The sequence below is a fragment of the Colossoma macropomum genome, unplaced genomic scaffold (genome assembly GCF_904425465.1).
Source record: "Colossoma macropomum unplaced genomic scaffold, Colossoma_macropomum, whole genome shotgun sequence".
NCBI lineage: Eukaryota > Metazoa > Chordata > Actinopteri > Characiformes > Serrasalmidae > Colossoma > Colossoma macropomum.
The window spans coordinates 28,933,669-28,961,208 of NW_023494789.1; the positions used below are offsets into that span (position 1 = coordinate 28,933,669).

At 38.5% G+C, this 27,540-nt stretch overlaps 1 protein-coding gene across 4 annotated transcripts; it reads right to left on the reverse strand.

Annotated features, from left to right (window-relative positions):
* Window positions 1-796: 796 nt before the first annotated feature.
* hdac7b (histone deacetylase 7b) lies at window positions 797-27,375 on the reverse strand. Of its 4 annotated transcripts, none has more exons than XM_036570754.1 (22): window positions 27,101-27,375; window positions 18,650-18,760; window positions 18,346-18,451; window positions 17,595-17,697; window positions 16,044-16,138; window positions 15,750-15,839; window positions 13,949-14,046; window positions 11,708-11,900; window positions 11,445-11,587; window positions 9,835-10,041; window positions 9,585-9,720; window positions 8,217-8,341; window positions 7,954-8,124; window positions 7,576-7,631; window positions 7,272-7,353; window positions 7,049-7,162; window positions 5,626-5,723; window positions 5,380-5,498; window positions 2,348-2,481; window positions 2,179-2,263; window positions 1,483-1,621; window positions 797-1,217 (listed from the first exon to the last, which is right to left on the reverse strand). In XM_036570754.1, exons 2-22 carry the CDS (start codon window positions 18,734-18,736, stop codon window positions 1,136-1,138), a joined length of 2,463 nt encoding a protein of 820 aa, XP_036426647.1. In that variant the 5' UTR covers window positions 18,737-18,760; window positions 27,101-27,375; the 3' UTR covers window positions 797-1,135. The 4 variants fall into 4 exon arrangements, with proteins under 4 accessions (XP_036426647.1, XP_036426646.1, XP_036426651.1 ...); XM_036570753.1 differs by lacking the exon at window positions 27,101-27,375 and adding an exon at window positions 22,353-22,459; XM_036570758.1 differs by lacking the exon at window positions 18,650-18,760.
* Between the last annotated feature and the right edge of the window lie 165 nt (window positions 27,376-27,540).

Genomic DNA, 27,540 nt, shown 5'->3' on the forward strand with positions numbered 1-27,540 from the left:
TATTTACTCTTATACCCAGGTTATAGATTGTTGCCATCCAAAAAAACCTACAAAATGGCAGCTTTGCAGGAAAAGGCAAAAACATTCATTACTTTTAAAGTATTTAAGGAATTTAGAACTTCTAAATTTTCATGCATTTTAAGGCTGCCTTATCAGCACACTCATACACATCATAGAAGAGCACAGTAGTCACATACATAATTTGAAATGCAAATTGTAGTTCGTTTTGATCAGTAAAATGCTATCACCTGAAAGTTGTTTGTTTTTGTTTTTTTTAAAAGACCTTATTAATGTAAACATATTTTGAACGTAAAAAGCCACAGACAAAACTGCTCACAGTGGCCTGCAGAACTAAAAAGTACAGCACTCAGTTCAAAGTACTGTATAAGGCATTACAGGTAGCCTCTTTGAAATGGTCAGTAAAGAATCAGTGCAAACACATTTAGTAAAAGTTTGTTTTGCTCTTGATAAGGAAATCAGTACTCTATTGTATTGACATATCTCTGGCAGAAATTGTCTCTAAAGTACATTCCTCCAGAATCTAGATGCAAACAGCTGTCTATGCAAACTATTGAATCTAATCAAGGTCTGTATTCAACCACATAGCTTTTCTTACATTCTGCCTCAGAGCTGCCAAACTTTAGAAACTTTGACATCAGCTTTTTAGTTTGAGGTTTGAAAAATGTGATAGTTTTCCAAAAGCATTTTACATTCTTCTAAAAATGTTGAATGCTGTATTTAACACTGCAGATCAGCTTTAACACACTGATGCTTTTGGCCATTTTGAAGCCCATCACTCACTCTAAAGACAGCACAAACCTCAACTTATTGTGTTCTTAAAGTCATAAACAAGAAGTGATATTTGTTCATCTAAATGTGTGATAACAATATGCAGTATTTATTATATATATATGAAACACATAAGTATCACTTTAGGTGACTTTTTTACAACACTGAAGGAACCTTTGGTTAGGATAACTGTGATACTGATTGGTGTAAAAACACTGTGTGTCTCCAGAGCTGTGTTCAAGAATTTAAGTAAAGCTGAAAGGTCTTGTCACTGTTCTCCAGTTTCAGGGGGTTGTCTTCTTTTCGCCTTACTAAGGGGGAAGTTTTTATCATCCATCTTTCTGCATCACGTAGTCTCGTTCTCATCGTGCTCCATGGGCTCGTTTTGGATGCGGCGGTAGTAAAACAGGCCGCCTGACTCAAGTGCTCTGCAATGGTTACAGAAATCAGGTAAAGAGTTCTGTTGTGGTATTTTCTTTCCTGATATTTTAGCAGTCCTCTTACTGTCACAATTACATATCCATCTTTAGATATTACACTGTCCATTGTACTATGAAGTGGAATATGTATGTAAGTAAGGTATAACAAATGCATACTAATTACAATAAAGCTACAAAAATCAGAACCATTGCATGTTTAAAGCTGGGTTAGAGTGACACTGCTGTGGCAGATTGAGCAGCACAGTGGTCGTACCTGGTTGTGTTTGGTCCAGTCATGCTGAGAGAGGCCAGTGCTGAGGCAGCATCACTGTCTGTAGAAGATCTCCTCACAGCCTGCAGCCATGACTGAGATAACATATCATCTACAGACTTCAATGAGCTCCAGTACTTACCTGAGGGGGAGAGAGAGAGAGGTAAAAAAAAGCATGAATAAAGGGTGGGAGAAAGGGTAAGAAAAAAGAAAAGAAAACCTTCTGTCTCCAAAATGGTAACTTTACAGGAAAAAGAAAAAACCTACTTTACTTTTAATGTAAGTCAATGGAACCAGACTTTTTTCCAAGTCATTTTGGGACATTTCTTTTGTCCATTTATCATGAAATTTACATACAATTTAAAGGACAACAGGTACTTTCAAATTATGTCAATAACTGAAAAACTACAAAAATGGAGATACAAGGTTTTCTTCCAACAGTAGTGATGTGTATGTGTGTGTATATATATATATATATATATATATATATATATATATATATATATATATATATATATATATAGATATATATAGATATAGATATATATAGATATAGATATATATATATATATATATATATATAGAGAGAGAGAGAGAGAGAGAGAGAGAGAGAGAGAGAGAGAGAGAGAATAAAGGACAGAGGAGGTAATAATGTGAGTTGGCTGAAGTGAGAGCTGTGAGAGCTCACTGTGGACTCACTGTGGATGTGCAGCACTTTCTGCAGGGACTTAAAAGCCTCAGCACAAGGTCTCTTCATCAGCACATCATCAGACAGAGATTCAACCTGGAAACACACATATAGTTCTCATGGTATTGTGTGTTATGGTGGTGTCAGGTTGAGGGCTGTTGATGGAGCAGCATGTATTACCTTGTTTTCCAGCAGAGCGTTGACGCATGCCTCAGATGCGTCACATATGGGCGTAAGGTCATGACCTCCCTCTACAGCCAGGACCACCCGACCTCTGGCCAAATCCATCAGCTTCTGTGTCAGCACTCCAAAACCTGAAACACACAACACATTTCCAAACTAAACTACAACTCTGACACTGTGAATATCTCTGGAAAGCAACCCCTTCTGACACATACTGAGTCATGGTTAAAATATACATGACATGGTAAAAAGAAGCTGCTGAAATGCTACATCATTCCATCACCAAGTTCTGCTTCCCATTTTGAACAACAGTTTCTCTTTTTTTGAGGAACAAAGAAATATTTTTGACCATGTTGCGTTTATATTATCCATGCAAACAGACAAGTGAAAGTGAACTCACATGGTGTCAAGATAAATGGGGCATTGACACGAGGGCAATGAGAAATAAAGCAAGGCTTTCCAAGGCGTCCACAGAAGCAGAACAACCGTGACAAAACCTGACTCATTGTTTTGAAATGCTTACACAGCACACAATAATGACTTTTACTGTGCAATTCAATATACATTATAAATCTGCTTACTGAAAAAATTCTAGTCTTATGATAGAAATCTAGTGACGTTCAGCAGAGTATACTTTAAAGTCAGCATGGACTGTAAATCATGTAAATCATAATGCATTTTCCTTTCAAACCACTGCATATTTCCAATGAAACGCAGTATGAGGGAGGATCTATGAGTTAGCGGAGCATTTTCGCTTAATGTTAGGTGGGGATGGTGGGAGCAGAAGGTGAAACATGATATTTTTGCTTAATATTATATTTCCCTGACTTCCACAGAAACTCCATAGAAATGCACTGCTAAATAGAATGGGATGTTGCATGGTCGCCATGCCCAATGCCAAGTGTCAGCTAGAGCAGTATAATACACCAACATCAGTAGCTGATCTCATGAATGCTCATTTGGTTGAATGTAATCAAATTCTCACAGCAAGAAGAGCAGAAGTTTTTACTGTAGCAAAGGGGGCAAACTATCTGTTAATAGCCTCGATTTCAGAAGAAATGTTGGATGAACAGATGTCTACAAACGTTTGTGCACATAAACTTATGGAAACATAAAATCAGATATTGCACATTTGTTCAAAACACATGAGGGCAAAAATGAAACATTATCACAAAGAAGTTTTCATAATATCAAAAATACAGCCATGTGGAGCAATTAATCAAACCGAGTATCTTACTGGCAATCCATTCTGAGAATAGGGCAATGACCCCTTAAACACGTATAAATCTGCCACCAGAGAAGTTATGGTGCACACATGTTCACACTGGTCAAAGTGAAATGCATCAATGTGTAGAATCAGAGCTTTCTGTGAGCTACAGTGTTTCTTCTCACGGTATAAAAGATACAACGATAAGGTACAGTAATCACTGTATAAAGCAATTATTTCATTGTTGTTTTGCTAATTCAGAGCATTTTGGAACGGTAAATGCTTATAACAAATTATTGATTTGTTTTTTTAGAGTAACAATAAAATGTGACTAATACGTTAAGCGTATTTCTATTCAAGTGTTTATGTTTCCAAAAATATAATTTGTGGGACAATTTTGTTAGAATGTTCTTTATGTATCAAACAAACGCAATAACAGCTTCAGAAATCACTTTATTAAATGAGAAGAACAGATTAAATAGCCATGTTTATAAATAGCTATGGTTTTATTTGGTCTTAAAAGGTTAAATATTTATTGAACTACTCAATTTGCACTGATAAGAACTTGGTGTGGTAAAACTCGGGCAGCTGCAGTTGCTTTAATTTCTCTGCCCTCTCCTCAGTATTTATTGTAATGTCCATGCTTTGTTTCATGTTTATTGACATTAAACTCACTACAGTATTTTGACATATGAGGCAAATGTATTTGCTGTGTTGAAATTTCCATCTTGCCAAAATCACAGGTTGTCAATGTCAATGTTTGTGCTTTATGGCTGCAGGCTTGACTAAACTAAATGCCGTAATCAGGTGAATGGAAAAACTGCAACGTATTGGCTACCAGGCCACTTATAACACCTTCTTAAGCAGAAGCCGTGGGCCACTTAAAATCTGCCCATAGACCGTTTGGACCATTTGGACAATCCTGAATACTGAATTCAGCGACATTTCATAAATGCAAAATGGAAATGTCAGTATGTTTAGAAAACAAAAAATGGCTATTAACTTCATAAATTACATAGTAAGTCTGTACAAGTGAGATTATGGAGTCCATATTTTAGTTTCTGTTGTTGTAGTTTTTTTTTTTTGGTGCAAAGCATCACAGTCAGTCAGTCAGTCACTCACTCACATTTAGCAGGCTAAAAAACTTGCAAATAGCAGTCAAATAGCTTTTGGTGCTTCATAAGAGCAGTGCTTTGCATACATGACATGATCTTGCTGAATTTCTTTGCACCCAAATGTGAACTAGTGTTGTAGGGCTACGCTTAAAGGACTCCACAATAAATGACTGCTTTGATGAATGAATAATAATGTTAAAAATCTATTCTACACTGTTAGAAATAAAAGCTCTGTGCAGTTATATTTTTCATTCAATGAGGCACACACAATGTAAATGTACCTCAAATGTACAACAGTGGTTTTAAGGTCTAATTGTGTACCTTAAATACGTTTTTAGAAGTGGAAAAGTACATATTTGTACCTTTTATAACCTAATGTTTTAAAACAGAACAATAAAATAAAAAGCCTGGAGATGAGATGGGGTGTGTGGAGTCAACACAGCTTAGAAAATATAATTTCAATGGATTATGGTACAGTTATGTTCCCTGACAAGAGGGGTACTGCCCCAGGTCTCATACCTTTATTTCTGAGAGTGTATCATAAAAAAGTCTTTAATTAGACCGTAGGCTTTAGTAAATGTGCACTAAAGTATCTGTTTTCTGTTTTTGGTGTATGACATGAAGTCTTTGGCCCATACCAGTGCTCTGTTTATTTACCAACCAACAAATGCACAGGACTGCACAGTTTGGATGTGTTGGGTACTTACATTTAGCAGACACTCTGTGTCCTCCTTTAGAGGTTGGGTGACCATCAACAGCATTAAACTGAGAGGACACCAGAATCACATCAGGGGAGAACTCCTCTGCAATGGGGGTGACCACAGTCCTGCAGAGAGAACAAAAACACAGACAGTGCCCTTCACACTCTCAACGTATACTCCGACCTCACACTGTCACTGTTACTGTCACTCACACAAAGTCCTACACAAGAGCTGTAGATTATGGTGTTATACCTAAACGCAGCCAGGTATTCTGCATCTCCTATTGGAGTATCCAGTCCACTTGGCCATGCCACGTTAACGTTGAAGCCCTTTCCTTCACCTGAGCCCACCTGCATGAAATAAGCACATGCCTTCACATGCTGAGGCGGTCTGACTGTATGCAGCAGCGCTACGATGACAGAGGTTATACTGGATTTGTGTTTCAGTGCAGTGTTTATGTCTACATTATTTTACCTGTAAAATGCTCTATACTTATTAACTAGGAAAACAAAAGCAATTAAGATTTTCTCATAATTTTATGCTATTTCTATAAATACAAAATCAAATTCCAAAAGGACTATGAAGTCCAAATAAAACACAAACTAGTGATTTGTAAGTCCATTATGACTTGTATTTAAACAAAAACAGTACTATATACTTCATGTTTTACCTTATCAACTTCATTGTTGTAAATATATATCTATTCTGAAATTGCTGCTTGCAACAAGTTCCAAAAGAGTTGGGGCAGGGAAATGTTACAAAAAACGTCTTAAAGAGGTGATGTATTCATGCTTGAGTATAAAAGGAGCGTAAAAGGAAGGCCTTGTCTTTATGAGCAAGGATGAGTTGAGGCTTGCCCCTTTGACAAAAATGCATCAGTAAATAATCCAACAGTTTAAGAACAAAATTCCTCAATGAGAAATTGCAAGAATTTTCACCTGCCATTGTGAATAATAAGATTCAGGAAATCTAGTGAATTCTCTGTGCATAAAAGGCAAGGCCGAAAACCACAGCTAAAATGCCATAACCTTCAACCCCTCAGACAGCAGTGCATTGAAAACCGGCATACTTTTGTGATGGATATCACCACATGGGCTCGGGGATACTCTGCTGAGGCACATTATGCATGTGCAACTGCTTAATCAAAGAGTGCAGATGCTAGATTGGCCTGCCTGCAGTCCAGAACTGTCTCCCATTAAAAATGTAGGACACATTATGAAGCAAAAATAGGAGAATTAAAATGTATGTAGTTGGGCAGCTGAAAATGTATCTCATAACAGAAGAATGGCAAATATTGTGTTTCTGTACTGCAAGGCAAATGTACTAATCACTGCTTTCTCTTTTTATTTGCATTTTGCATTTTACACACTGTCCCAACTTTTTTGGAACTAACATTTGTCCTATAATACTATAATATTACTAAAATACAGTTGGTTGGTTTCCATAGCTCTGATTACTGTTTTCAGATTTATTTTGTTCTAATTTGTGGTTTAAATTTCATAAAGGTTTGATTTTTTAATTTTGTCTTAGTCAATTATTAAAACACTCGACACACAAACCAGTGCAGTTTTTGTTATGACGGAAAAACATCCTCCTGCTTAAACAAACGAAGATGACAAGCATTGTGAATGACCACACTGAAAGCACTAAGGAAGTATAGCTGTGTGGCACTGACTTCAGTGGGCTCTCCTCCTCCACAGCTAAGCTCATCACAGCGGTGCAATGAGATGCAGAGGACTTTTGGATCTGTGTAGAAAATGTTCTGAACGATGTTATCATGATGAACATCCTGAAACAGTGCAGCAAAGACAGAACTGTATGTTAGTGGAGCAGCTGTACAGATAATGAGCTGATAAATCTCACTCGAGTAGAAGACTAAGTGTGAGTGTGTGTCTCACCCAGTTAACAATTATAATCTTTTTGTCACTGAGTCTCTGCTGAAGCTGCTTAGCAGCAATCGCTACTGAACTAGAGAAACCACTAGAAAGAGAGATGTGGAGAGAGAGAGATTAAACAAACTGGACATATGAGTGACAAACCAAACAGATATGAGTGTGTACACGTATTGCTGTCCTTGTGAGGACTACATGTAGGTGTAGGATTATTTGGCTACAGTAATTCAAAAATGAATGTAAACCTATGGAAGTCCTCAGAAGGAATGTAAGACAAGATTGTGTGTGTGTGCATGCATGTGATACTCACACTGCCTCGTAGTTTGACATATCATGTCCATGTGGTTTAACTACTGCAAAACCATTCTAATTGTAGTGGAGAGAGAGAGAGAGAGAGGGAGAGAGAGAGAGAGAGAGAGAGAGAGAGAGCACAAAAGAGAAAGAGGAGATCAAGGGAAACATAGGGAGATGGGAGAAAGAGGACAGCCAAAGACAGAGAGAGTGGAAGAGAAAGATGCTGTTAGCCTTCATATTTCAGACTGTGTGAAGAGCTGAGAATCTACTATATAATTATACTGAGCTGAGGTCCTGGTGGTCCTCCGAGCCCACAGTTGCCCTCCCCTGATGTAGAGAGTCATTTCATATTCAGTGGTGGATGTTGCACTGTTACTGTCTGCTGCAGTCTCACCCTCAGTTCTCCCTGTGCCACACGCAGTGCCAGCTCCGTCACACAGCCCGCTGCCATCCTTGCTGCATTCAGGTGCAGACGACCCAGAGGATTTGTTCCATAAGGAAAAGCATGGCTCTCTTGAGGAACCACCTGGATTTCCTCAACAGTGGCTTTTCTCGCTGGGATCAACTGAAACATGGCACAGCAACACACTGATTGGATCTGTGGTGGTCAGTAGTGTGTTTGAGAGAGATGTTGACAGCATCAGCTCTGGTCTGTACCTTACACTGTTTACTGAGGCCTGAATCCTGCAGTCTTGTCCACACAGTTCTGATATACTCAGGGTGAAGAACGCTACGACCCCAGGAATAATGCTGCTTCATCATCTGTGAGTCATATACCAAACCTGCAGACAAACAATCATACGCTCACTGTCCACTGTTCCTTTTTTTAAGTATTTGCACTTTATTAAAGTGTTTCCATTTATTGAAACTGTAAAATATCCTACTTTTTACTCCACTACCTTAGTTTCCATATATGGACCGTATGAACTGCAGCATGAACGGTTCATTTTTAAACAATGTTTATGTAGTATACTGTATTTCAAAAAAACAAGGAAAGATTGGTTTTTCGATGATATTGGCCCTTTAATTATTGAATATTATCTCAATTGTTTGAATATTCTTTAAAAATAAGGAAAAAAATATGTTCCACTTTTATGATTAAATGAAAAATGAAAAATTATTATTAATATTATTATTATTATTGCAGCATCAGTAGAGGCCATGATTTCCACCATGAGAAATATTCTTTATTATTGCTTTTTATTAAACAACAGGGCAAAAAGGCACATGTAAAGCACTGAACTTGCAGGAGAGGTCAGCACTAGCCATACATTTTACCCTTATGGTGACCAACAATCCACACTAACCCACTCTGTATGGCCACACCTTTGGAGGCTCTACAGCCATGCCAGCCAGTAGTGGGATGCTACATTATTATTATTGTCATTATTATTATCATTATTATTATTATTATTATTATTAGTAGTAGTAGTAGTAGTAGTAGTAGTAGTAGTAGTAGTATTTATCATGAAACTTGAAATACTCCAAGGTAGTGGAAAAACGTCACTGATAATTATTAATTGTACTGCTACTGACTGATTAAAATCGATGCACTGAAGCATGTGCTTTCATAAAAACAGGTATCCCAGTGGTTGAAACTTCTTTTACGTTTTCTCCAAATATTTTAATGATTAAATTGTATTGAATCACAGCTCTGTGGTCAAAAACTGACCACTGATAAAGGGATGGAGGATGGCTAACACTGTGCATCAACAGATGGGCTAGAGTCTCTAACTATATAATAGCGAGGTGGATCTATGAGCTATGTGTTTCTAATAAAATAGCCTGTGTGTGCAGAAGACAGCAATACAAACAGTCTATAAACAGTCTTTTCTGCTCTGACAAAACCAAAATGCTGGCATTTTCCCTACTGTTTAGTATAATGGAAAACACTGCCTAGTCTCAGGGTATAAACTGCAAGTGTAAGTGGTGTAAAGCTGCACTGTGTCGGCTGGGAGATTATAGTCATTTTTGTACTTGTTTTCTGTGGTGTTCACTCCAGCATCGCGTGTCTCCTGTTCTCACCTGTGCCGGGCAACTCTGCGTTGTCAGTAGGGCGCTCTGCGCTGCCAGGCAGGTAGAAGCCAGGAGAGGGTTCGATGCGTATCAGAGGCCGATGGGATCCAGCATTCATCCTCTGTGCTGACCTTTGATCTAAATGCTAACAACAAGATAAGGAGAAGGATGACAAGGAGAGGGAGAAGGATGAGTCCAGACATGAGAACAGCTATAACAGCACCTGAGAGATGGGAGGTGTAAATGATATGTAGGTCACCTTGTCCTGCTCGCTGCTGATTTGTCCGCATTCTTTACTAAACACCAGTTCAACCGCTGTATTGCTTTTCGCAGTTGTTGGCGGTCTGTCTCCATCCCTACAACTACATCTATATTTCTCCCTCCATGTGGTTTTCTCTGGTTGCTGCTCTTTGTTCTGGTCCTGCTGTCCTGCCACGGCCTGGCGTATTCCAGGCTGGACCAGCACCTAGGGAGGATATACACAAGAAATTATATGTATAATTATATAGTAAGGCCGCACTCTTTACTATAGAACCATGCTGTCGTAATACGTGCAGAATGTGGTTTGACTTTGTCTTTGCCTAAGTAAGGCCTTCCCTGAAAAAAGACGTTGTCTTGATGGCAGCACGTGTTGCCAAAACCTGTACATATCTTTCAGCATTAATGGTGCCTTTATAGATTTGCAAGTCACTAATGCCACGTGCACTAATGCCCCTCCACACTATCACGGATTCTGGCTTTTGTACTGTGCACTGATAACAAGTCGGATGGTCTTTAGCCTGGAGAATGCAGCGTCCATGATTTCCAAAGGAATTTTAAATATTGATTCGTTGGACCACAGGACCCTTGTCCACTTTGCCTCAGTCCATCTTCAATAAGCTTTGGTCCAGGAAAGGTGGTGGCATTTTGAGATCCTGTTTATGTATGGTTTCTTCTTTGCATGGTAGAGTTTTAACTTGCATTTGTGGATGCAGTGATGAACTGTGTTCACAAACAATGGTTCCTGAGCCCATGCAGTGATTTCCACTACAGAATCCTGTTTATTTTTAATGCATTGCCACCTGAGGGCCTAAAGATCACTGTCCTTTTTCGCCTTGTCCTCTTGTAATACAGAGATTTCTCTGGATTCTTTGAATCTTTTAATGATACTATGTACTGCAGGTGATGAAATCCCCAAGTTCTTTGCTATTTTATGTTGTGAAATGTTATTCTTGAATTGTTGCAGTATTTTGAGTGGTGAATCCCTCCCTATCTTTACTTCTGAAACACTCAGCCTCTCTGAGATGCTTTTTTTATACCCGATCATGTTACTGACCTGCTGCCAATTAACCGCCAGGTTTATTTTTTAGCATTAGACAACTTTACTGGTCTTTTTTGCTCTGTCCCAACTTCTTTGAAACATGTTGCTGGCATTAAATTGAAAATGGGCATATATTTTTCAAAACACAATAAAATGTTTGAGTTTTAACATTTGATAAGTTGTCTTCCTACTATTTTAAATTAAATATAAAGTTTAAATGATTTGCGCAACACTGCATTTGGTTTTGATAACAGATTTGGGTTTATATAGTAATTCCAGGTCATTGTTGAGGTATTGTTAGGCCATAGCTATGGCATTTCTTTATGATGGTTGTATGCTTATGATGGTTGTATGTTTATTGCATTATTATTATTGCATTTACAAGTGATTTCCTTGCTGTACACCTATTTAGGTTGATTAGTTGTATCAGGTGTGTGAAAACATTGAACTGTAGAGGGCGCTCCACAAACAGGACTTGGAAGTGTGAGTGTGAAGTAAAAAAACACAACACACAAAGTCAGAATGTGTGTGTGTGTGTGTGTGTGTGTGTGTGTGCGCGTGTGTCTCACCTCTTGTGTGTGTCTAGGCCTCTTGTGTCGTCTGCTACTGTAGGTCCGGTACATACGCTGGGTCTCTGGATAATGATCCCACTGAATTACGGGCTGTGATTGGGTTCTGGTCAGTGGCCTATGCTGCCTCACCACCATATGTACTGCAAAATTACACAGTTGTTTCTTTGTTTTTGTTTTTTTTTCCATTGTGACAAGATATGTAGTAAGTCTACATGAATCCACGTAAAATGTTGAATATTCAGTAGATGCGGCAGGTTAACCTGGTTGAACTGGTGTGTGAGGACTGGGGAGGACTGGAGTCTGCAGGAATCCAGTGTTGTTCAGGAAAAAAACTGGTTGTACAGTCGAGGGGAAAGCCTCCACCACACCCTCCTGCCCATGTGAGATATACACGTGTTGAGGAGATCCCATGGGTCTGTTCTCTATCTTTGCAGAATTCAGATGTCTTTCACTCTACAGAGAAAGATCAAGTGAACTGAATGAAAATCAGAGTGGTAAATGTTTGGTGCATTATTCACATCAACCTACAGGTGGGTTGGAAAGAAAAGTGAAGTGGTTTGGAAAAGCATGCCAGAAGATTCTGAGTGTTCGTTTGTAAGTGTCTTTTTGCACTACATTTTCCCTGCTGAAAAAAGACCATTGGCTTAATGGTTACCATAAGACACCACTAGTGTTTTTGTAGGACATCTTTAGATTTCCATGAGAAAACTACCAAATGCATCTGAAATCTGTCCAAGAACACCTGTTACACCATTAGAATCATTTGCACTGCAATATTAACCCATCAGGAAAACACAAAATACCCTTAGTGTCTATTGGACACCAGCAGGAACCAACAGAAACATTTAATGTTTTTTATGATTTTTTTCAGCAGTGTTCTTATATTTTATGTTTCCATCCTGAAGTCTTCTTTTAGATTTACACATTTCTCTATTTATACAGGACCATGTGATGGAGGAAATGTGCAAAACTACACACAGAAACAGACTTTCTACTGTGAAATCTAAACAAAACAGACTCTCTTTAGCTAGTCTATATTTTATATTTTCTGTAACTGGTCTATATTAGGCCCTCATTAAACGTCAGCAGAAACCCAACATGCTAATATGCTAACAGGCCAATAAAATTTAAAGACAGAATTTAAATTCATATATAACTTTAGGATTTCTATTAAAACTCTTCCTACAAATAAAAAATACCTGAAGGTCTGTATGAAGCTTAAATGATTTTTGTTTAAGCCAGAGCTAAAATGCTAACGCTAACAGGGATGGGGATGTGGGGGTGCTGAGGGTGCTGCAGCACCTCCAGATTTCAGGACTGCAACCTCTACAAATAGAACAATAATAAAATATTTTGAACTATATAATAATTTGAGCATAGTAAAGACGTGTTCTGGTTTTAGGGTGAAGTTTGTATCTTTATATGTTCTCAAAACTTGCAGTAGCTGTGCACTGTTTAAATTAATGCTGTTTAAGTTAATGGTGGCAACAATCTGATTGGTCACCTCTCAGTTCATTTGCATAAAGCTCATCCAGAACCAGAAAGCAGAGAGACAATGTGTGTCAGTTTGGGTAGTTTGTGTCAGTTATAGTTTCTCATCTCATAGCACATGACACATTCTGTTTGATGTAGATTAGCAAAAATCAAATGAAAAAAGGCAAATATCAAATCATGACGTCATCGTTCACATCACATCTACGCTGCTTAAAATTTCAGCACCTCAACTAAAAACATGAGTGCTAATGTGCTACCCTTACCCCTCTACCCCTCAGTGTAAATAAAAAGGGAAGTTAATGTAATGTCCGGAATATAATATACTCTGCTTCATGTTCACATGTTTCTGATCTCAGCCTGGGTGCCTTCATAAGGTTGCTGTGCTCTATAGGATGAGCTATTTTGAGTGTTCAGCTCATTTTAGCTGAATATGTCAGAACCTGCTCATCAAACCTGTCGGTTTGAGTGAATGATTATACTGAACCGAATAATTTGGAGAACAATGTAAAGCTGCACAAATGCATACCAGGTAACAGGTTACAGTTACAGGTAACAGATGTAAAAGATGCAGGTCCTAATATGTTTTGTTTTGTGTTACAATTTTATTAGGGCAAATTTGTAAAGATTATTACTCAATTCAAGTTTTGAATGATTTCAAGTGATTCATTGAAAAGAACCGATTCAATAATGTGCAACACCAACATGCCTTATCACTTTGATGTGAATGTGTGAGCTGAGATACTGTAGGCTGAATGGGTGGTAGTATGTAAATATGTTCATGGTTGTGACATCACAGCACTCAGCAGTTGCCATAAGTACACTGAACCAGCCAGTCAAACACACCATTGTAAGCTGGTCAGTTTTCCGTTCTAATTTCTAAACACAAAGGTCCACATTAGCATATGTCACAGGAAAGGGGTAAAAGAGAGAGAGAGAGAGAGAGAGAGAGAGAGAGAGAGAGAGAGAGAGAGAGAGAGAGAGAGTGGGAGAGGGAGAGAGAGAGAAACCTCTTGAGTCAGTCCTCTGTTGTAGTCCCAGACTAGCAATCTACTGTCTGACTGACTGGAGAGTGAAGTGTACTCAGATACTGGAGTGCTAGGGCAGTCTGCAAACACACACACACACACACACACACACACACACACACACACACATACACAAACAAACATTGACAATGGGTTAGAAATAAAAAAGTGACACTGTAAAATATGCACTGCAAAATTAACTCCATACATTCTTCTCTTTTTAAATGACACACACAAAAAGAACTTGCCAATAGACTTCCTCTGAATGCCCCTTATAAGTATGAGAAAACTGCAAAATAATATCTAAGTGTTGGATATCCTACTGGATCAATTGTGAGGAAATTGCAGCTGCGTCATACCACCCAGGCACTGCCTACACAAGGCTGTCCCTCAAAACAAAGAGTAAAAAGGGAACTTGTGAGGGAAGCCAGAAAGAGGCTAACAATCACTCTGGAGCTACACAGTTCAGTGTCTGCAACTGGAGTGAATGTGCTCCAGTCAATGATATCAAGAGCTCTGCATACAACTGACCTGTATGGGGTGGCTAGATAGAAGTTATTACTAAAGACAAAACACATCTAAAATTTGCCAGAAATCAATGGAGTGACCCAGCCGAAATGTGGGAAAAGGTTTTGTGGTCAGATGAAACAAAAATTAAGCTTTTTCCATTCCTCAACAACCAGGATACCAAAAATGAAGTATGGGGGTGGTATCATAATGCTGTGGGGATGCTTCTCCTCAGCAGGTACTGGGCATCTTGTTCAAATCGAAGGATGAATGGATGGTGCAAAATATAGAGGGGTATTGCAAGACAACCAGCTTCAGTCTGCTAAAAAACTAAAGCTTGGGAGAAACTTTGCAGGCCAAAGTAACACAGGAGTGGTTGAACAATAAAAAGGTCTTCAAGTCCAGATCTCAATAAAATCTAGAATCTGTAGCAATATTTGAAACTTTTAGTCGTCATCCAATCATGCAGTGTACTTTCACCAACAGACTTCGAGCTGCTATTGCAGCAAAAGTTGGTTTCACTAAGTACTAGTCTGAAGGGTTTGAAGACTTATGCAAACAGCATTTTTCAGTTTTTATTTTTATTTTGAAAGATCAGCTGACAAATAATAACGTTTGACTTTGAAAATGTACTATATGCGCATATTGGTTTGGGGAAAAAATATCATCTGGAACAATCTGTATAAGTATCATTTGTAAACTAGATAAATCTGATGCCTTTTTTGGGGGTTGAATACTTCTGCAAGGCACTGTATTTCTTTGTGGTGGTAGTTATACACGCAGTTCATTTTGGCTAAAGGTATTTCCATTTTAAAGTAATTAATTAAATGCCACAGTAACAGAGTGTAGAAGAGGTTGGAGAGAAGCTCAATACAAAAGCAGCTGAAAGGACAGGAGCTGACCATACAAGCAATAGAGACAGCAGGGGAAGTGAGAGCTGGCAGCAAGGGACAAAATAATGTAATATGCATTTTAGTATTCTGATTATAAAGGCATGCCAGCATAAACATCTTTCGTTTTTAATTTCTTGGTTATTGCACATGCAGTTAATTCTTTTTTACATACAGGTGCTGCCAATTTTTTTAGTTTGAACCGGCAAATCATTTTTACAGTGTATACTGGAGGCGCTCTGGAATCTAGAGGACAGACTGTGCAACCATGTGACCTATGGTAAAATATGTCACGGGCTCAGCTCCTGACGTTGATACAGTCTAGTCTTGCTCCTGAATGTATTATTATTATTTGTTTTATCATACCATGTGTGCTGGCCGTTTACCTGTAGGGGGAGCACTTGAATTACGGTGGAGAGGATTCTTTCTGCCTGTCACACTCCTCCTTAGCTTCGATTTCAGAAGGGGCTCTGAAACTACAAACACACACACACACACACACACACACACACACACATGCCAGAGTACCCGGCTGCTAAGCCTTCAGAGAGCTGGTATGTATGATGTTGATCTGATGAAAATGTTTGTGGCGAGTGAGAACTACAGCTAATGAGCGAACACAAAGCTATTGAGTCTCTCTGTTAATAATACTGATAATCAGAGATCTGTGCATGTGTCACCTGTTCTCCGCAACTGCTCACTTCTGTAGTTTTGAGATGAAGGTGAGTTCCGTTGATGATGTTGAACCTTCAAGTCCGGAATAGGAGCCAGCGACCTAAACAGCCACAAACTTTCGTTATACCAACACTCACAATCACGAATAAGTCTTCTTGATCTGGAGAACAGCAAACTAGCGATTCTTATGTGGTGTTAAAGTACTTGCAGTGTTGGGACATCTTTTCCTTTTAGGTTTACTGTGTGATTGTGATAGCAGATGTAGGTGGTAGATGGCTAAAAACCCTGCTTTGCTGTGGTGCGAGAGGACCACCAACAGACTACCAAGTTCAGTCATAGGAATTCAGCTCTACAGTTGAGCTTAGATTTTCATGTATGAAACCTTGAAAGCAGATTGGCTTCCAAGTAAGCCTAGATCACCTCCATTAAAAGTGTATCTCTGCGGATGATGATGGCAATAGTTTGCATAGTTTACAGTACTTTTTTTATTCCTTAAACCAACAATAAATCTGCTAGTTCACAGAAGAGCAAGCAGCACAGTACAGTCATTTTTAATTTCATGGGTAGGTTTGGGTATCATTCAAAGTTTTTTTGGTAGTGATACCAGTAGAGGTGGGCGATATAGCAAAAAAATAATATCAAGATATGTCAGAATATTTATTTTTTCAAACATCTGATCAGTTGGAACAGAAAAAAAGAACAAGCAGTGCTACATTTTAAATAATACTATCAAAAACAATAAATATAATGTTTTTTATTCAATATTTGGCATACTGTGCTGCACTAAATCCACTTAAACAGGACTAATTTTGCCCTCTTTATAATGAAACATGCAGTTGGTCATTGTTCTACACATACTGACAATATCCATGATATGTTCAGAAAAGCATACTATATTGTATTATGACATAATTTATCATGATAATGATATATATTATCATATTGCCCAGCCCTAGATACTAATACTATTTAATGACTTCATTACTGATACCTGTATGATACTTTTTTCAATAATAAAGACGCCATATTGGTAATGATGGGTATCAGTTTTAGGCCGACATTACCAGCTAAAGCTAGATTGGATATTGGAGGAAAAAAGGATAAATTCAGTTCAATCCTGTAACAAATCTATCCTGAAATAAGAAACACTCACATTGTGTTATGTGATGTTGTTAGCTGTGTACTTCTTCCTGTAGGGTAGTGTTTGAGTAGTTTGCAGAAAGTTCCACTGTTCCAGTTTTGGCTGACTGATGCTGATTTGACATGGAATTTTTCAACATGGAATTTTGCAAAACTCCGGGCTACTGAAATAGTTCAGACCGTGCCATAAAAGTACTGAATTCTGATATTCAGCTCTGCTGTTAGTTCAAGACTCAGCTTACATTTCCTTTACTTTCATTTACCAACACATAAAAAATCAAAGAATTCAGACGGGGCAAAAGTTGTAACTTCATGTGGCAGTTAAACATTAGCACCCCTAAGAGTCCACAGGAGTACAGTATTCAATAACAGTAGTTTAAATGCTGGCCTAACACTGGAAGCAGTGTTAGTCTGACCTGAATCCTGTGGGGAAGCTGCTGAGGGTGGACACTGCTTGGTACTGCTTGTGTTTAATCAACTGTCGCAGCTTCTTTCTCACCCAAGGACTGGCCACTGCACCTGTCAATCAAAGCAACAAATGTGATACCTGTGATATATATGTAGGAGCTTTAGCTTGTGACTGAAGAACGTACTTAGTAAAACAAACACTTTGTATGCACAATGTTGACTCAAGTGTAGACTAAATCTTACACTCCTGATAAAGAGAGAAAGAAAGAGAAAGATAGAATCAAAAGCCCCGGCGCTAAGCGACTTCCTACTGATTTAATCAGAATTGTGGTGACACTGCTTAAAAGAAATTCCCCTGAATGCCCAAAATATAATACTGGAACATCTCTCTCTCTTTTCTCTCTCTCTCTCTCTATGTCTCTATTTCTCTCTCTCTCTACTTCTCTGTCTGTCTTAAGCACACTCTCTCTCATCACTCTCTCCTTTATGACTCTCTCTCTCATTTTTCTCACTCTCTTTCTCTGTATCACACTCTCTTTCTTTATCATTCTCTCTCTTTCTCTCTTTCTACATCTGACGTTCTCTTCATCTCTGCCTCTCTTTCTTTATCATTTGCGCTCTCATTCTTTATCAATTTCTCTCTCATTTTCTCTTATTCTCTCTCTCTCTCTCTCTCTCTCTCTCTCTCTCTCTCTCTCTCTTTCTTTGTAAATACTGTAAAATCGACATAGTAAGAAAGTTAGATAGGGAGGAGATTACTGTATTGGCTCTTCTCTTTATCCCAAAGCTGTTTAAGCCCCTGTCTCTCTCTGTCTCTTTCCTCCCTCTCTCTCTCCCTCTCCAGCTTCAGGTGCTGCTCAGACATCTGTATGGAGAGAGAGAAACAAGCACTAGGAACAGCGAAGGCACAGAGCAACGCACGTCTACATTACAGGTCTTTGCGCTTTTGCGCTTTTGCACTTTTGCGCTTGACAACAAGAAAGGAAAGTAAAGCTGGTGCGGTGAAGCTCAGCACACTGAACAGAAATAATGAGCTGCACAGCACTGGGTTAAAGGCTGCTACCTGTCTCTGTAGGCTGTTAATGAGAGGGTGGCATGACAGCACAGGGGTCACCAACAAAGACCACCCTGGAGAGGACTGCGGATCCATGCAGAGCACAAAACACAACTTGCACTAGGAAAGAAAGAGAGAAATAGATGTCCATGTGTGGAGTTTATCACCGTTGTCATAAGAAAACTCCATGTTAATGAAAAGGATAGGATTATGGGACAAGAGATCTGTCTATAAGGGGTGTAGCCAGAACCTTTTCAGTGGGGTGACCAGCAATTTTACTGAGGTGGCAAATTACTAAAGAAAAAAGGTGTGTGGTGACATTATGAGAGAATAATACTTGGCAGGGTAACAAGCTAATCTACCGCATTAGCAGGAAGATATACTCAGCACTGGATTCGCCTGATTCGACGAAATCTAGCCTGCATCTTTAGTCGTAAAATTATTTAGCTCACATGATAAACAATAGATGTGACTATACAGTAGTACATGTTAGTAGTTACAAATTTCTGATAGTTACCTTATCTTACAATTGTATTGCTTACGTCATATAATGTAGCTCATGGCGGAGCACTGCTGAAGCGTGCTGGCCTAATTATTACTGTTGTCATAATTCTATGGAACTGGAAGTTCACTATGTAAAAACGGAAAGTGACTTTATCCAGTTCTCTATTATGTTGAAAAATATGTCCAAAATATTGTACGTTTTGTTCCCTGTTTCGAGTGCTGAGCAGTGTTAAAATCTTCAGTTACAGTAATGTCACAGTAATCCACATAGAGCACATGTGATAAAAATACTGTCATACACTTAAGTTTTCTTTTAGGTTCTTTTAAATGTTTTCCTAATGTATAAAGACACTGTTAACTGCAGCCTTAAGCAAAATGAACACAAAAAATGGTAAGGTTTTGTGCAGCATCCACCTCCTGTGAGATATGCAGATTGAGCAATCAGATCAAAAGTGATTGGTAACTGCCCTGATGGCAGATTTTCACTGTAAAAAAAAGTTCACATTTCTGTAGTGGCCACGCTTCATGGGAGGGTGGCATTGCCCACATTTTGGCTACGCCACTGTTGTCAAAAAAAAAAAAAACTTTTGCGTTTTTGCCACTTTAAAAATTGTTGACACAAAAAATAATTTGGTGTGGTATGTAAACACTGTTAAAGTCCAAGATAACCCTTCCACTCCCCAGTCCATATTATCCATATCAGAATCAGAATCAGAATCAAGCTTTATTGGCCAGGTATGCTTACACATACAAGGGACTTGGCTTTGGTTGCTGGAGCTCACAGTGCACAGTATCCAACACGCATTTTATACATATTTATGGAAACTAAACTGCAAAAATGGTCAGTTTTGAAATCACTGTTTTTGTGATTGTCACTATTCAGCCTACATCAGTTTAGCTCTGTCCATTCACAAATTATAAGGAGCGTTTCAGCCCAGACAGCATTTTGAATGATTACCAAAACAAGACAGCCAGTCTGAATGGAGGTCATTCACATACATCAGTCTTAAAGGCACAGAAACCAAAACAGCCTGGTTTCTTTTTTTACTGATAAAGAGAGGTCATGTTCTTTCGGTATTTAAACATAAGTTGACCTTGAAAAAACACAAGAATTGGGTCCTTTAAATGATCAAAAAATGTAGGTTACAAGATTTGTTATGATAGCAATGACATAAATAGTGTAAGACTGCTGTGTTTGTGTTGAAGAGTGCATATTTTCCAATTCACTGATGATATATTTTGTCATCAGTGAACTGGAATTTATATTAAGTTCAGCTTCCCATAAACAAGACCACAATCCAAGCTTCTGAATACATCATGGCATAATAAGGGGCTCTTTTGATCTAGAAGGCCTGTTTTTAAACTCAGCGACAAGACAGAAGGTGAAAAAAGGTGTAAGGAAAAAAAGACCCTTGCAAAAGCTGCAGACACATTTTTGGCTCTAGAAGCATGCTGACTGTAGGTGCAGTGTGGGCTGGCAGTATGTGCACTGGTCTTCCCCTCCAGCTGTTCTCTTAGCCCTCGCTGTCAGCGCACCACACACCTCAGTGCTTGCAGCTCTTCAGGCTACCACAGAAACCACCTCATACTCCATCTGGGGCGAATTGCTATGGTAACCTTTCAGCTAATGAGGAAGTGCCCTATTAAAGTGTGCATGTGAAAAACACGTCTTCTTCCTGTAGTTATAATTATGCTGGGTTTTCCTGGAACGATTAATGTCAGCATGTTCTGATGTTCTCATGTGCAGACCTCCCTGACCTCCACTTAGCCTGCTACTAAAACAACTGGACAGACACAGGTCCACTGCAGATAAACCTGAAGAAAACATGAAACTGAGTTGTTTCGTAAGAGCTCGCCCTGATTTATGTTTTTAGTGAAAGCTTGTGGTGAGCTACTAGTTTTAATAGCACAATCCTGCATTAAACAAGTACATGTTCTCAGATGAGGCGAGATGTACTGTGCATTTAGATTAAATGAAAAGGAGGATTTAGATGTTGACACCTGCAATCAGCCTGACTGCACAAGCTCTTGTTTGTGGTTTTGGTTTCCGTTTCTGATGGCCGATTATCTTGACTGTTAAGTCACTTTTGTTCTATTTTGGTCTGAAAGGCTTCTTATTAGGTCATACTGTTCTGCAGTGTCCCTTACTTGCTCTTTCTGCTTACAGCTGTGCCAAAACAATCAAGCATCATAGTTACAGCCATCATTAAACCATAAACCATCATTACAAATGACTGGTAAGCGATGTGCTCTGCCTTGCAGGTAGTACAAGAGCACATATTTACAGTGAGCCACTGCTTTTCAATTCATAACAAATTTAGTCTATTATTATGATTTAGTTACACTAAGTGAAGGGCTTATGGTTTTTAACCCATTCTTGTCTATGAACTAAATTTAGTAAAAAAAAAACTCCACAGAACATGTTCTGATTGGTGTTTAAATTTTCTATAATTATACAGTGAAGGAACATCTAACAATCTAACAGGATCCATTGGATTTTTTTTTGTTTTGTGTCATTTTCATCCACTCTTCAAAAAGATGGTTCTTCAAGGGCTCTTTAGTAAAGGCAATGGTTCTATATAGAACCATGAACACTCAAAGAACCACTTGCATGGTGAAATGGTTCTTCAGATTGATAGAGAATGTGTTGTATATGGTTCTATATAGAACCTTTTTAAAAAGGGCTTGACATCAAACCCTTTTTGGTGCTATATAGAACCATATACAACACACTCTACATCAGTCTGAAGAACCATTTTACAATGCAAAGAACCATTTCACCATGCAAACACATGCAAATACAGATTGCTTTTACTGAAGAACCTTAGAATAACCATTTTTCAAGAGTGTCCTTTAATTCACAATCAAAAGCCAATTTTTGCCAAATTTAGCCAGTGATATGATCACTTCAGATTTGTGCTCAAGCAAGCTTAGAGAACATACAGATCAAAGGAAATGCTCAAATTTCAGATACAGACATTAGTGGTTTAGTAGGCGGTGTGTGGTCAGGCAGGTGTGTGCTAGGAAGAGAACTTTGTTTGCTTCACTGCATCCGCATCACTGAATCTGTGAGTTTGTGGCGGTGTGTATTTGTGTGTGTGTGTGTGTGTGTGTGTGTGTGTGTGTGTCTATGTGCGTGTACGCTGCGCTTAAATAAAGCAGAAATCAGAGAGCAGGTAGGCGAAGAGAAGAAGCGGAGCGCTCTCACCGTGCTCAGCTCCGGCTGCGTCTCTTCAGCTCGCTGAGGGAAACAGGACGCCACTTCCAGCGCCTGGACCGAACGGCAATAGTTTTTTCCCCACCCGTATTCCGACAAACTAGCAGTAAAGCTCCGACTGGTAGTTCGTATTCACAAGCGGTCCGCGAAAGTATGAATTACTAACCAACCAATCCTAGCGCTGGACCTATCACCCGCCAATCGTAACACACGGGACGAAACATCCGTAGCCAATCGTAGCGCAGGAGGCGGGGTTTATCCTTATACGGGTGGACAAAATACGAAGTCATAGCTGAACGGCTGGATGTAACTGATCAAGAACAAATACATATAAAAACATCTTGCATCTCTTAGTGTTGGTAAGCTTCGGCTAAAGATGCTGAGCTTTTATTCACATCCCTTTCATTCTGCTTTTTTAATCGTAGTTAAACTGCTTGAGCACTGCAGGTACTTCACTCTCTCACAGTTCACTCAGCCAAACAGTAACAATGACCTCTAGGCTGGAGCTGAGCGTCTCCACACATTCACATTCACAAGTACATGAACTGTGCAGCTGAGACAGAAACAATAACAATAAATAAGGTTTTTAAATCATCACCAAATCAGTTCATAAGAGAGTTTATAAGAAACCCACATATCTTTCAGCTTTGCTCCTGAATTGATTCCTCAGTGCAAAAGATAGTTTGCCAAACTTAATCACAAGGCACCCCACCCCAAACCACACAAAATGATGGTTCTTCAAGAGCTCTTTAGTAAAGAAAAAGGTTTTATATAGAGCACTGATTGCGTGATTAAAGGGTTCTGTGCACCATTAAAGTGTTCATCAGATTGATAGTGTGTTTTAAATGGTTTTGTATAGAACCTTTTTGAAAATAGTTCTATATAGCACCAAAAGGTGTTCTTCTACTGTTACAGGCTTGACATCATAACAATAGAAGAACCCTTTTTTTGTGCTGTAAAGATGCCTTTTCAGAAAGGTTCCATATAGAACCATCTACAGCATATTCTCCATCAATCTTAAAACTCTTTAACGATACAAAAAGCCCTTTAATCACACAAAAGCTTTTTTGAGTGTTCATGGTTCTATATAGGACTATTGTCTTTATAAAAAAAAACAAAAACATTGAAGAACCATCATTTTTGAGAGTGCATATATATGAGTGCACCGTTGAGGTCACGTAAAGCAACTGTGGTGCATGTGTATTGAGGAAGATAAGGTGGGCAGAGGACCCCTCACAAAAGTAGGCCTGGTATTGTGCCAAGTCCCACCCGTACCAACTGCTAAGAAACAAAAAACAGGAGAGAAATATGACTGCTGTATCTTTCGTGCTGTAGATCTAACCTCTGTATAGGAGTTCAGTGAAGAACTTTCAGAAAATTTTCCTCACACAAAACCTTCATGTAATGCCAATTTTTTTCTCCAGTAATGTCTTCATTAGAGGGATTAGAGATACTAAAATCTGCACTTCTTCGGCATTTAACCTGTTGTAGATTTTCCTATGGAGTTTCCTACTAAAAGAACATTAAAAGAGGAAAAAAAGAAAAAAGAACACTATTATTTGAATCAATTCAATTGGAAGTGTAAGACAACAAACTCTGTAAAAAAACGGATTCTGTTTTTATTTCAGTTTTCCGATTTTATATTGTCTCTCTCTCTCCTATCAGTACCATAGCACAGATACCCTTCGAGTGGTTTTAATTAGCTTATTAATGGTTATTTAAAAGGTCATAAACACCTTAAAAATCACTATTAAGCAGTCATAACACAAATGAAAAAGGCAACAGTGACCTGTTATACCTGATGAATATGAATATCTTACAAAGCTGACATATATAATGCTGACTGATGGAGACAAAGTAAGATAAGTAACCAGCAAGATCGGAGTTTAACAGTATAGAGGTTTAAAAGCGTGAGCTCACTATCTGACTGATCTGCCTCATTTTTTATGTCTTATAACCTTATTAATTATTTAAAAGTATTCCTTATAGTATAATAACCATTAATAAAATAACATTAAACCATTCATAAACCCTTTATAAGAGTAGTCTTATTGTAAAGTGAGACTGACTTATGTCTTTGAGTCATTTTTTTCATCCTAATGAGAACAAGGCCAGTTGAGTTGTCGACACCGTGCTCTGGACACAGATGGCACAACAGTTCTGTAGAGTAGGGCACTAGCTGGGGCAATCAGAAGGCCAACAAGCAAACTCTAAAGAGCTTCCAGGGTAAGATCACACCAATTCCTCTTGTAGCTGTTTACTGGGCATCAGAAGTGCGGGACGTTTCCCTGAAATGGGCTACTGTCAGCTAGCTATGATTGCAGGAGAACATACTGAGAGGACCCTTGCTATTAAAAATTATGTTAGTGCAGGACCTCATCATGGTACCCTGTCTGCAACTCTCCCTCTTCTTAGGACTGTGCTTGATTTAATGATTACCACCTCAAAAAAACCCCACCTGGACAACCATTCAAGATAGAACCATCACTCCTTTCATGAACACTGAACCCGGCTTATGAACTCCCAACCTCGGATGGAAACTGAAAAGCCATACTTAAGTAAAAGTACTGCTGCTGTAGTGATAATTTAATTAAGTACAAGTATTAAAAGTGAAAAAACTCAAGTAAGAGTAAATAAGTAGTTTCTTGGAAAACTATTTGACTAAAATAGATGCTTTTTGGTCTATCCGCAATCACAGTCTGAAAATATTGTTGACTCATCTACATGATTGGAAATAATCTGCACAGACAAAACTAAAGGAAAGCATGATATTACTGTGCTGAGACTGATCCCAGAATGCTCTGCTTGTGCACATGTAGTTTGCTTCCTTTTAGTTAAGTCTATACTAAAAAAAGATTACTTGATTGAGTCAAAATTGTGAATAGATTGCTTAATTAATAATGTAACTTTTAGTGACAGTCCTATTGTCCATCAGCTACCCTGAACATTAGCCTACATTAATAGGCATCAGCCTCTACAGAAAGTAAACATTGTTGCCTTCTAACTGTATAAATCCACACATTCCTGTATAGCACATTTTTACCACTATAATTATTAGCATCAACAGCAGTTTATCCAGTGCTGATTTTCTCTACTGTGATATATTCCTCTGGTAATCATACACACTTTGAAAAGATGGTTTGTCAAGCGTTCTTTAGTAAAGACAATGGATCTATTTAGAACCGTGAGTTCAACATAAAACCATTTCATGCTTAAAAGGCTCTTTTCATGGTGAAACAGTTCATCGGGTTTATCTGTATATATTTATATTGGTATACGATTCTATATATAGTTTTATATAGAACCTTTTTTAAAATGGTTCTATGTAGTATCAAAAACTGTTCTTCTATTGTTACAAGCTTGACATCGTAATACTTCAAACTCCAAAACTGTGACAAAACCGTAATGCTATTTTATAACGGCTAAACCAGGTTGACACCGATGTTAAATAAAGAAACAGCAGTTCGGACACTTGCAATAAAACACATGGAACAGCTTTTAAGTTTAAATAGCCATCATTTTCTTCTAAAACAGCAAAGCAAGAAGAAAATAGTGAACGCAGTAGGTACCTGTTTAGCTAGGATTAGCTAGGTTAACTAGTTGTCAGCTATGTTTGGAAGCTGATAATAATGGCGTTTACTTCAGTTCACTTCAAAATGAATATGTTTCGTGAGTGTGCTTCTCTTTCTTTCTCCACTAAACTGGACTCGTCAGCAGTGTTTCTGCGGCTGGGCGCTGCTCTGTTTTGCTCTGTTTTTTGACTGTGATTCAGAACCGAGTCTTTTAAATGTAACAATGTTCTAACTGGTTTAGCTGATACACTCACAATTTAATTTTTACTAGGCAATATTTTTAACATGTAAAGTAGCAAAATATGTCATTAAAAAAGAACTCAAGTAAATTATCATTATTATTTTTATTACTACTGGGAAAAATGTCCTCAAGCACAGTAACAAGAGTAAATGTAATTCATTACTTTCTACTTTTGCTCCCAGCCTGCATCATCTATCATCTACTCCTCACCTGTCATGCACTAGTATTTCTCTATATCTTATCCAGGGTAGGGATGCAACTGAATTCAAGTTATTTCTCTGCAACTGAATAAAAGTGGTGAGCCAGTTATTAATCTTTGCGTTACTAAACTCTTTTGAGGGTTGATCAAACTGAACAGTCATCAATAGTGGAAGTGTTTACAAGTAATAAGCTTCACATCAGTGTTATATTGGACTTGTGCATGCGTTTTATGGCAAGTTACAAACATGCCATTATGTGACAATCACATACTTGTCCAGTTAATAGTCAAATTTGCAAGAATTTTTTTATCAGGATATGGCAAATTGTTTGTTAGTTCCTGAGATGGCAGTGGGGTTCTGGAAGCATCAGTGGACAGAAGCAGGTACTTGGAAAGTGCTCTACAAATAAAATTAAACTGAAATTGAATGGAACCTTGCTACTCAATGAGAGCACCTGCAAATGTCCTGTCTGGCCATCTGGCTATGAAATTCTTGTGGTAAAACAGCACTTGAGCTAAGCTGTAGTGCGTTATGTGGGTGAGCTACTAAGGATATACCTTTCAGATATCCACAAAAGCAAGGAGGAGAGAAGGGGGGGTTTAGGGGGTTAGGAAAGACCCCTGAGCAGTTTCCAGTTTCCAGTTTATACTCAAAAAATAAAAAGTTGTGTGTTTATTTTTAAAGTTGTGTTTCTTATTTGTCAGGAATTCAGTGATTCAGTCTTACCTGTCAGTGATTTTAGTTCTTCAGTCTCTCGTCTCCATCTTGTGGTGTTCGGATGTTGACCGATCGTGCTGAGCGTGGGACTCTGTGTTGGGATTAAGAGTTGGATTGTCTGATCTCATACAAGAAGAGGCAAATGATTGATTTAAATACACCTAGACCCCCCCCCTCTCTCTCACACACACTCTCTCGCTCTCTCTCTCTGTCTCTCCTCGCTCTCTTTCTCTCTTTGGTTTTGCACCTGCTCTTGCTGCCTAACTAACTGCCTGTCTGTCTCTCTGTGTTTATGTTACGTAGAATATCTCTACAGGTGTCAGCAGTATCTCCAGCTGGTGCAGCAGATAGAACTGTGTGGTTTTACTCAGAAATATACACACACTCTTGACCCACATCAGGACCACCACAAGCCACTTACAAATGCACTCAAAATAAACCATGTCCAC